We start from the raw sequence: 10897 nt of genomic DNA, 5'->3' as shown, positions 1-10897 counted from the left end.
CATTCAAGGTCTGAAAACGAACAAGGAGTCATGAGGCCACAGGTCGGAAAAAGGGTGTGGAAAATGGCATGCGCTGATCTGATGTGAGACCAGGAGTTGGGGAGTGGGGAGGCACACTCCGAACAAGAATTATAATGACGACCCATCCCCCCCCCCTCCACCTTACCTTTGACAAAAGTAAGGTGGCACGTAAAGATACACCTGTATTTTGGATGCCAAATGACTCATCTTGCTAGAGCTTATCCCAGTTTCAGTAGCGAACAATGAATAGGAATATTGCTGGTTCCATCGTTTCTCCCTCCTATCTGCCACTGAATGGGATGCTTGTCCATCACAAGGTTAACCCTTTGCATCTCAGAAGACCTCAGTGTTTTCCAGAAATGATTAATCCTTCTGAATGGGTAGAGACACTGTAAAAGCTGTGTCTCGCCCATGAAAAACAAACAAACACAAACGAACACAGTGACCTTGCTAGGGCCTGGTGCCGGACATTTTAACCCATAGGCCATTGGGGCTCTCCTTCAGACAGTGTCAGGATATAATTCAATATGTCCTCTGAAACTACTTTAGAGAACTTCATCCATTGTTTTATTCCCAAATACTATACAATTGGTAATAGTCAAAAGTAACTTAATCATTCATCTTGATTAGGAAGATACCATCTCCAACATAGGGGAGCTAAATCAATTTGCTTAATTAGGAATCTAATCAAAAAAATTGTCAAAATCAAATTCCCTTTATCCGTGTTACATTTTTACAAATTCGTACATTCTATACATAATTCTCCTTCACAGCTGTTGTCCGGCACACACAATGTGCTCCCTAACCCATTATATTACGAGACTGAATAACAGCCACAATCTATATACATTGTAGAAGTTTTCAATTAGGTATTAAAAAAAAAAAACCAAAACCAAAGTCGTCAGAGCGACCAACGAGACCAAAGGTTAACATCGCCAGTAGCCAATGAGGACTAGCAGTGAAAACATGCAAACGCCTTAAGGCGCGGGAAAACGCGAGCGTTCAAGTCACAATTGTTTCATAGGTTTGCATCTGATTGGTTAAGAGGATAGCACAAGCTTTCTGGACCAATCACAGAGTGAAGAAAAGCTTAACCCTTTAACTGAGAGTGACCAGCATCAAATTTCTCCCATCAATAAACCCCTGCATCACACAGTAAGGTCATGAGAATAAAGGAAATGATCACAAACTAAATATTCTCTAGATTGATAAACACACTCTCTTTGTCAGCACCTTAGGAAATGTATAGAAAACAGTATGGAGAATGTCCATATTGATGTTAGGGTGTAAAGGGTTAACCAAAGCTATCATGGATTTTCTTTTTGACACTCAACTGAAAATTTCTCTGTATTAGATAATAAATGTGATATTTTCAAGTTAATCGGTGTTCAAAGATATAATTAGAAATTACACCCATTTTGAAATCACTGGTGGTCCCTGTAATCTGATTGGCTCTGATTGGTGCGATTTATTCACGATTGCACCATTTTTTGCTTTAAATCGCATCTTTTTTCCAGTTGAAGAGGAGGCTACACTAAAAACAAAACAACCAATCAGACTTCAAGGCTTGTTTAAAGTAACCAATCAAATTGCAGGAAGATGAAAGACATGAATGATCATGCGGCAAATTTTGCAACTTTTGTTTCCAAAACTCTTATTTTTTCCTCCCAAAAAATGGATGACTTTAATTCCAAACTGGCTCAGTATTGTAGTAATAAATATTTGAATTGACCAAGTCCTGTATTTGGGTGATTTCAAAATGGATGTAATAAAGTGGTAATTGAACCTCGTGTTGTGCAATTTTGGTCTGAAATTATACTTGTGATTTCAAATTGAACTCACGCTGCGCGCTCGTTCAATTTTGAAATCACGCGTATGATTTCAGCCCAAATTGCACTCCACTCAGTTCAATTACCATTATAAATATCCATGGCAAAGTTTCATTCAATTTAAGATACACTTTTGCCCAGCAGACTAAGCTTTAGGAGGTGAAAACACTCGTCCAAAAAATTTCAAATGTGCTGCACACTTAAGAGTTAACCATTCATGTAACTTCTCCTAACATATCAATAAATAATCCAACAAAGAGAGTGATGAAGACATAAATTCATCAGGTTGGTGTTACTGGGATGAAACACCCATCCCACCACTGAGTAACTATGGAATAACTCACAGCTACATGGAATTACCTGATTGGTCGGATTTTAAGATTGAAGTAACTGGAGCCTCACAACATAGCCCCCTGTCAATGAAAACAGCAAATTTCTTTACGATGCAAACAGTTGGGTTACGTAACCAATACACTGATCCTTCAACGAGACTTGTCAGAGAGCAATATATCTTTAGATTAAATCCAACTGGTTGCTCTGTAGCTGGATCAGTCACTGAGCTCTGACCAAACAAAACTTCAACTCAGAGATTCCTTGCCACTAGTCTTTTGTAACCCTCAGTTCTTTGTTTGTACCCTACAACGCAGAAAAAAGATGTTGGTATTAGCTTTACACATACAGTTAAAAAGAACTTACTTGAGAATTCTTTGCTGAAAAAGCTAAGCCTTTTATGATCCACATTCAAACCTATTTATGTATTGTAAAACAAGACATTCTTAACATCTCATGACAAAATGACAAAGACAAAAAATCTCATTTCAAAGCTGTTCAAAACCCTGCTGACCAGCATCTAATTCCTTATAATATCACCCCTGAATCACACATCAGGGTCATGAGAATTAAGGAAATGATCACCAATTGCAGATCCTTTTGATTGTTGAACAAATTCTCCTTATCAGCCCATAAGAAATGTATAGAGAACCGTATGGAGAATATGCATACTGATGTTAGGGTGTAAAGTGTTAAGAAAGGCTACTAACTAAAACTTAATGAAACACTATATACCTCTTTGCCTTCCACTTTGAGGCCCAACTCTTGAGCTGTCTGTTTAATGTAAGCTCTTTCATGCTGAGTTAATGTTGTAGGGAAAAAGATTTCTTTAGTGCCATCCTCCTCTTTAAACTCCCTGCACAGCACAAAATGAATGAAAAGAAAGGGAAAAAAAAAGAAATTTAAATTCCATCCATTTTGCCATAATAAAAGGAATAATTTACAAATGAAAGTGCAAAGGGGTATGATGGCTCACCTTAATTGTTTAATAAGCACTTCCTTTTTTCCAGCTTCAAGGTCTACAGGTGCCTGTACAGATTTTTCATCCTTACCTTGTTCTGAGTAAATAAAAGGAACATTTTGGTATGGTTGACTCCTAAGAGAGTTCAGCATCTAATTTCTCCTTTAATCATAACCATTACAAATTCCTCAAATATTATTGGTGCATTTGCAGCTTCATTTTTCACTAATCATTCTGTACAGTTGTAATAGGACAGTGTAATCAGACAGTTGGCTGTAATCGGACACCTATAATTGGACAGTTGAAGTAGCCAATCATACTAAGTCCACTCAGCTAATCCACTAATCACAGAAATGATCAAAATAACCATAGCAACAACCTCTTATCCAAAGAAAAACTGGGGGATTTCTAAAATAAAGGAACTTTAGACAAAAGACACTGTCTCCACTGAAGACAATGGAAATTGAAATGGTTATAATTAATTGGACTGTCATCCAATTCTGTCTGTAATCATACTCGTAATTAACAAATCGGACTCCCACTTCATGCTCATCAAATTTTTTTCATCACTTGTATGATTACAGACCAAATTGGACTCCACTCAGTCCTATTACCATTGTATCTTATCACCCCCCAAACCACATGTTCACATCGTGAGAATAAAGGAAATGATTGTTAAACAAATTCTCCTAGTCACTACCTTAGGAAATGTAAAGAGAAAAATACGGAGATTATTTGTACTGATGTTAGCATGCAAAGGGTCAAACATCTGTCTATCTGATAAAGAGGTAACAAATTTAAATGTTGTTTATTTTATCTTGACAGTTCCTTTTTCTCGCTGACTCAGCAAAACAGTGTCTTTTAAAGTAATCGCTATTTGCTACATACCTTTCTTAGCAGGAGCAAACATTCGTGCAAAAGTCTGCTTTTCAAGGGATTTGAATTGACTCACTTTCCTACATTTGATGAAAAAAAAGTTCCATACCATCTCAAATGAAAAATACTTTGTTGCAGATCAATATCAATATTGGAAGGGGTTTTTTTTTTTTTTTTTTTTTTTAACCCTTGAACCTCTGAGAGTGATTGGCTTCTAATTTCTCCTTACAGAATCACCCTTGAATCAAATGTAAAGGTGACAAGAAAACAGAAAATAATCACCAATTTTGGAAGCCCCTGATTGTGAAGTAAATTCTCCTTGTCAGTCCCATAGAAAATGTATAACAAACAGTATGGAGAATACCAGGTGTGAATACTGATGTTAGGACATAAAGGATTAAACAAAAGTTCACGTCCTCAGCATAGAATGCCTATGTGTATGCCATGTAAATTTTACTAGCACTCCCTAGAAATAAAGGTACTGTCCACATACCTGTCCAATTCAATAAGGGCATCTTTTATTGCTTTATTGTTGGGTTCATAATACTGGGCTTTCTTGAACTTATCTCTAGCGCTGTCAAATTCACCCTGCTTCTGTAAGGCCTGTAAATCAAATTCTCAGTATGAGGGATGGTGAAGGTTTATCACAAGGCATTACTACACACTGCTAAAGTATGCATACAGACGAAAATTACAGGTATCCTGAAAATTATCAATTTTTTTCAGGGAAAATAGTTTGTATTGCAAATTTAATTAACTGCATCACAAGATACATGTATTGTAAACAATTATGTAGGGGGCATATGACAGATTTCACTATTAATAATGTAAACTAAGTCTGTACATTTTATCTGAAGTAGTTGCATCCCCACACTTACCATTCATATAGAAAGAATGTACAATTTTGCAACTTAGGGCACACTACAAAACTGTGCATTGTTCCTTTGGCAAATGAGAGAGATTTGTTTTGTGTGTGCAAGATACAAGAGGCTGTAAAAGCTTTTTGCTTACCACTACTTAAATGGAGGTTAGCTGATCAGTGAACAAATAAATGTTACATTACTCATTCATTTGTTTACATCCCTCAAACAGTCCATAAACCTGCAGGATGCAAGAATTTTTAAAAGTTCAAATTACCTTGCCCATTCTATAGAGAGCCTTCACATTCTTTGGGTCAATACCTAAAGCCTGGAAGAACAAAAACATTATTTTGATGGTTACAAGGTAAGTAGTAGATAAGGATTTTTTTACCAAGAGGAAATGAATTTGTATCCACGAGTGGACATAGAATGTTCTTTTCATTAGGTACTAGCTATATACCTAACAATCAAAGACAATTTTAAAATATATTTCAAGAGCATCAACTGCTGTGATGACCTGAAAGAACAATCAGCTCAAAGGAATGCTACTTCAACTTTTGACAGAAAAAACAAAACAATTCTCCGTATAAAAAGTCTTTCTTCAGTCACAGAGAAAGCTAAAAATAAGCCTCAGTCATGAAAACAAGCAACAATAAGACATCACCAGCAACAGCTCTATAATTTTTCAAACCCTTAGGGGGATGCTTTGCCTTAAACCATTTAGTCACCCATTATAAAGGTATATTAGATGGGCATAAGTTTTTCTTCAAATCTTTTGACAAAAGCATAATGTGTCTACCAGTACCTTTCTTGCATAGGTCAGAACTTTCTTTACTTCTGCCAACTCTAGAAAACAGTGAGCAGCATTGAGATAAAGTTTTAGCAAAACTTCATTCATCCATCTCTCTTGATCAGCATTTTGTAAATGGCAGTTTTCCAGTAATTTGATTGCCTATAGTTAGAAAATTTAATTAGAAATATTAGTTAATATAGAAGAATGCACAGAAATCACCCAGACTTGATTCAAACAGACTGAGAAACCTTCAGATCCACAAAAGAAAAATTACAGTCAAGAAAGAGTCCAGGTATTCAAAATATAGAATTTTATAAAATAATTCAAATAGTACGTGCACTCTGATTCGCCATAAAACCATTTTACATGAGCGTATGTAAACACGGTTTTCATACTGAATCTTCTCGCGGAGTTCTCCCAGCTATTTATTTAGCAGTAACTCAGTTTCTTTAAGTTTGTTTTGAGTACAGTAATGGAAGAAGAAGATTTTCCTAATTTTTCTTTGGAGTTTAATTTTCCCAGTATTCAAGAAACGGCCAAAAAGCCAAATGAACAACAACAACAAGCACATCACTTTCCTTCGTTGCAAGAGGAGGCTCTTTCATCAGTTATTTTATAAAAGAAATGTAAAATGGTTTCCATGTTTACATAGCCTGATGTAAACACTTGGGGGGTTGGGAGAACACTCAATAAGCTGGAAACCACTCCGCTTCGCGTCATGGTTTCCTACGCTTATCTCATGTTCTCCCAACCTCACATGTGTTTACATCAGGCTATGTAAACACGGAAACCATTTTACATTTCTTCAATATTTCTTGAACATGGTAATGAACTGAATGAATTTTGTCATAACAAGATTTATGGTTAAAAGTCCTCAATGACAACCTCCTCCCTTAATTGTTCTTAAAATGCCATCTGAATTTCATTTCAAGATCTCCTCTCTGCCAAAAGCTTGATTTAACTGTTTCACCCCTAGGCGAGACTAGCATCTATAATTTCTCTGTACAATATCACCCCTGAATCACACATTAAAGCCACAAGAATAAAGGAGATGACCACCAACTAAAGAAGCTCTTGATTGTTAAACAAATTCTCCTTGTCAGCACCTTAGGAAATGTAGAGAGAACAGTATGGAGAATATGCAAAGGGATAGACTGAGGATTAAGGTTTTTTCATTTGCTTCACAAATTTTCTATGATTTCATTATATCCCATGTTTAAGGGGTAAATTACAGCTCTTAACCGAAAAAAATCTCTTTTAACATCGACACCTTTGCTTAATCTTTTTATATTGAATTTCATTTATTTATAGTGAAAATGATTAAAATTAGAGCTCATGTGTTTCATACCTTTAAATACTTGCCCACAGCACGATGAACTTGCTTTCGTTTGTAAAAGTCATTTCCAGCCTAGAAAAAAATGAATAACATGAAATGTAAAAGAGCAAATCACAGAATGCTTTGCAGAAAAAAAACACAAATCATTACAAAAAACTTGTGGTTATTCATCCAGGTGAATAAATTAACCATGAGGTACAGTAGAAAACCACTAACTCAAACTTTCAAGGGAAATAAAATTTGATTCAAGTTAGCAGGAGTTTGAGTTATTGGGATTGGTGTTAAATTTCGATGATCCTGTTAATAATCAATAAGGAATGTTTTTCCCACTCTCACTTGATCAAGAATCACTTCGTTGCATTTAGTTTTTTTAACAAGGGCTTTTTGATATTAAGAACATTATCTTTGGGAAGTTTACCTGAATGTATTATGTATTATCAATCACAACTTAAAACTGGGAAGTGTCGATCAGCTACATTCTGACACTTTTGCTTTAATCACCAAAGTTTTTACTGAGTTCCAGTTATCAGATTAAATTTTAGCCTAGGGCAAGTAAAAATTTGTTTGAGGTAAAGTGGAGTGTGAGTTGAATGAGTTCAAATTAGCTGATAGTAAATGACTGGAAAAATAGGGTCAAATCCAAGGGAAATCTGATCTTTTTCAAATCAGTGGGGTTCAACTGTATTACCATTTGCCTTGTGATGCAAACATTTCAGAAATGGAGCAAGACATTTACACTTCCAAGGGCATGTATATTTAAGGGCATGATGTTGATCAGTTATCAAAATAACAAAATATTAGAGAAAAAAGGGGGCAACTGTGGTGCTGTGTCAGTGGGAAAGTGTAACAGGGTAATTTAGTATAATCAACTGAGTTGATAATTTAAATTGGCTACTATAAAGAGTTTCAAAGCTGAAGTCTTGAGTGTTAGCCCTTTGTCAGAGCAAATCTTAAGTGAATTCTTCTAAAGATTCCACTTAAGAATCTTCACTCTGACAATGGGCTAATGCTTGATACCTCAGCTTTAAAATATTAAAGAGTTTTACATGAATGTAAATGAATGAACAAAATTTAACACTGCCTTGTGTACCTCTCTTTCTGAGTTAGCCACTTTAAGAAGTTGTTCAAATGATGCTTGCTTCCTCTCTTCCTGTACGCAGAGAATATTTCAGATTGTCAGGAAAGCCTGATGAAAGGCTGGGAGGTAACCTTGTGACGAACTAGCATCCCATCTGGGGGTGAGTAGTAATACTCTTATTCACTTAACCCTTTAACTCCCAGGATCTCATTTATTTAGTTATTCTCCTTACTGTCTGGCATACAGTACTTGTCATGTTAGTTTGGAGAATTTGGTATTGGATCAAATTGTAATCCCCTTATGGACATTTCTCTTTATTCTCATCGCTTGTGGGCTTGATATTGTAAGGAGAAATCCTGTCTTGGTCACTCATGGAAGTTAAAGGGTTACTGCTACTTGGAAACCAGGATAAGCTCTGGCCGGGTGGACCAATGCACACAAGTACATTCTTAACACCTTTAACCCTTTACCCCCCAGATCAAATTTGTCCTCCTCACTGTCAACCATACAATTCTTATAATGTTAGATCAGAAAATTTAGTATTGGATCAACTAATTATCCCCAACTTGATATTTTTCTTTATTCTCATCACTTATCTGGTTGATATTGTATTGATATTGTTAGGAGAAATTATGTCCTAGTCACACATGGGAGTTACAGGGTGAATGCTACTTGGAAACTGGGATGACCTATGGCTGGGTAGATCAATACACATGAGTATATACTTAACCTAATATCTTTAAAGTAAATGTAATCGAGACATGGTTGGTCGGCCAGCAATTGCACCCTATGCAAGCTGGCAGGCAGTGTGCAGAGTTTCCCCTGATACTTCAGGGGATTATTCAAGAGATTTCATAATTTAGCTCTGCTTGGCTTATTTTGGCAGATCATCAAGCAACACTGCCTCCTATACTCCAGGCCCCTCCTACTTCCAGGCTCCAACTCCCAAGTTTATCATTTGTCAAAGAGCTGGTTTGGCCTAAACTTTTAATAAGGTCAGTTATATTTCTGATGTGTGAAAAGAATCATGCGGAGAATGCCAAACAAGTTACATATCTAACATAATCCAATTGATATCTGCACTAAATAAGTTAATAAATATTCTTATTATTACCATATCTATTATTATTATTATTATTATTATTGTTGTTGTTATTATATCTACTGACCTCAGTAAATGCGTCAAAATCATCAGCAGCTTTGTGGTCAATGAAGTTCAGTAACTCCACTTCAAAAAGTACTGTTAGTAGAGAAATTAAATAACATAAGGTAAAATATGGATGAACCTTTAAAGTTGATCTGATGCCATCATCAACTGTCATAGAAACAACAACAACAACAATAACAAACTGATGCAGTAGCCAAACTCTGAGATATTATTGTCTGGCTTCTTTGGTAAACCATTATCCCCTGTTCTACTGCCCCTATCTTCTTTCCTAAGTTCACAACAGGCAGTTTGTTTGCAGTATTTGGGAGAACAACATTGAGAGAGGCTAAGGAGGCTGCTAGTGTCTCAAAAATATGTCTCTGGAAGAGTAGGTTAGGGGACTGCATTTTATTTTTAATCACAGCAACATAATCATGAACACAAACCTTTTGCTGATGCAGGTATACGAGGAGTACAACCCATCTCTAAATAGCCATATTCTGGAGTCACAAGAAACTTAGCCTTTTCTCCTTTCCTCATGGTCCGTAAACCAAGATAGAGACCTAGAATGTTTTCCTCTGAAACCATAAGAGTTAAAGCTAAATTTTAGTGTACATGTTAAAGTTAACAACGATTCCAGGTCAAAATGATTTCACACTAGTTGAATTGTATGCTCCTTTGATTACTAAATATGTTAGTGTATGTGGAACAAAGGGAGAAAAAAGCATCAAACTAATTGAAAATAAATCCAACTTTTCATGTGAGAAGTTGAATTATTCATGTATCATAGAAGGAGGAGGGGAGGGTGGGGGAGGAGTTGGGAGACATGATGACTTGGTGGTTGGCACTCTATATGCAATATTAGCCTCAGGGAGCCCTGTCTAGAATATTCAGTCACAGTTTTTAGGATAAGATTATTTAATGACAAATTTTTGTTGCCATATTTGTGGACCATGCACTGCCATGTTCCCACTTTGTTGAAGGCTTTTCATCCAAAAATACACCCTCTTCGCACATTTTAAAATAGTTCAATTAAAGGGGTGCCCCTTACATGCTGCTTTTTGGTTCTTACTGCATTTTTATTTCATCTGTGATCTATCACTTAACAGACACACAGCAAAATGGAACCTAATTGTTAATTATATTCATCACTTACCAAGCTTATGAATTTCTGGTTTATTTCTCAACCTTGAGGAATCAAAAGGCTCATCATTAAACTCCAAATAGCCATTATAATGATCTACAAACAAGCAAAACATAAATGTCCAGATATAACAAAATTAGTAGTAGACATTTTACTTACTTCTCAGGAGGCAATGTTTACAAAAAAATTTAACTTTTAATTCAAAGCTTTGAGAAAAACTCAGATGTCCTAGGCTCATGTAAACAGCCAACTTAAGAGTTCTCAAAACTAACACTGCAGTTACAACAACAGTTTGCCAGTCGATTCTCTGGACACTGGACAGGTAGCTTAATTAAGAACAGTACTATACTAGCCTTGTAACAAATGTAATGTACATACATCTCACAGTAGCCCCTTCAGGTACAACAGGCCCTGTTCCCTTTCTTAGAATTTGTTTAAGAACTCCTCCATCTCCTGTGAGATCTTCCATACCACGTGCAAGGCGTTGAAAAGGTGTCTGACACATGAACACATTATGAAAAT

At 36.1% G+C, this 10897-nt stretch overlaps 1 protein-coding gene across 1 annotated transcript in view; it reads right to left on the bottom strand.

The window, feature by feature from the left end:
* Window positions 1–565: 565 nt before the first annotated feature.
* Window positions 566–10897, bottom strand: part of LOC131773299 (inactive peptidyl-prolyl cis-trans isomerase FKBP6-like) — a 12324-nt gene continuing 1992 nt past the window's right edge. Inside the window, exons 4-16 of the mRNA XM_059089293.2 lie at window positions 10754–10871; window positions 10388–10471; window positions 9678–9809; window positions 9254–9324; window positions 8097–8156; window positions 7019–7078; window positions 5683–5829; window positions 5155–5205; window positions 4511–4620; window positions 4030–4097; window positions 3157–3238; window positions 2916–3036; window positions 566–2486 (exon numbers count right to left, since the gene is read on the bottom strand). Of these exons, the coding sequence (XP_058945276.2) occupies window positions 2451–2486; window positions 2916–3036; window positions 3157–3238; window positions 4030–4097; window positions 4511–4620; window positions 5155–5205; window positions 5683–5829; window positions 7019–7078; window positions 8097–8156; window positions 9254–9324; window positions 9678–9809; window positions 10388–10471; window positions 10754–10871 (1140 nt within the window). The 3' untranslated portion in view covers window positions 566–2450. The remainder of the gene's footprint in view (window positions 2487–2915; window positions 3037–3156; window positions 3239–4029; window positions 4098–4510; window positions 4621–5154; window positions 5206–5682; window positions 5830–7018; window positions 7079–8096; window positions 8157–9253; window positions 9325–9677; window positions 9810–10387; window positions 10472–10753; window positions 10872–10897) is intronic.

Source organism: Pocillopora verrucosa, chromosome 2 (assembly GCF_036669915.1).
Source record: "Pocillopora verrucosa isolate sample1 chromosome 2, ASM3666991v2, whole genome shotgun sequence".
Lineage (NCBI taxonomy): Eukaryota > Metazoa > Cnidaria > Anthozoa > Scleractinia > Pocilloporidae > Pocillopora > Pocillopora verrucosa.
The sequence above is the reverse complement of the archived record's forward strand: the minus strand, read 5'-3'. Positions and strand labels throughout refer to the sequence as shown.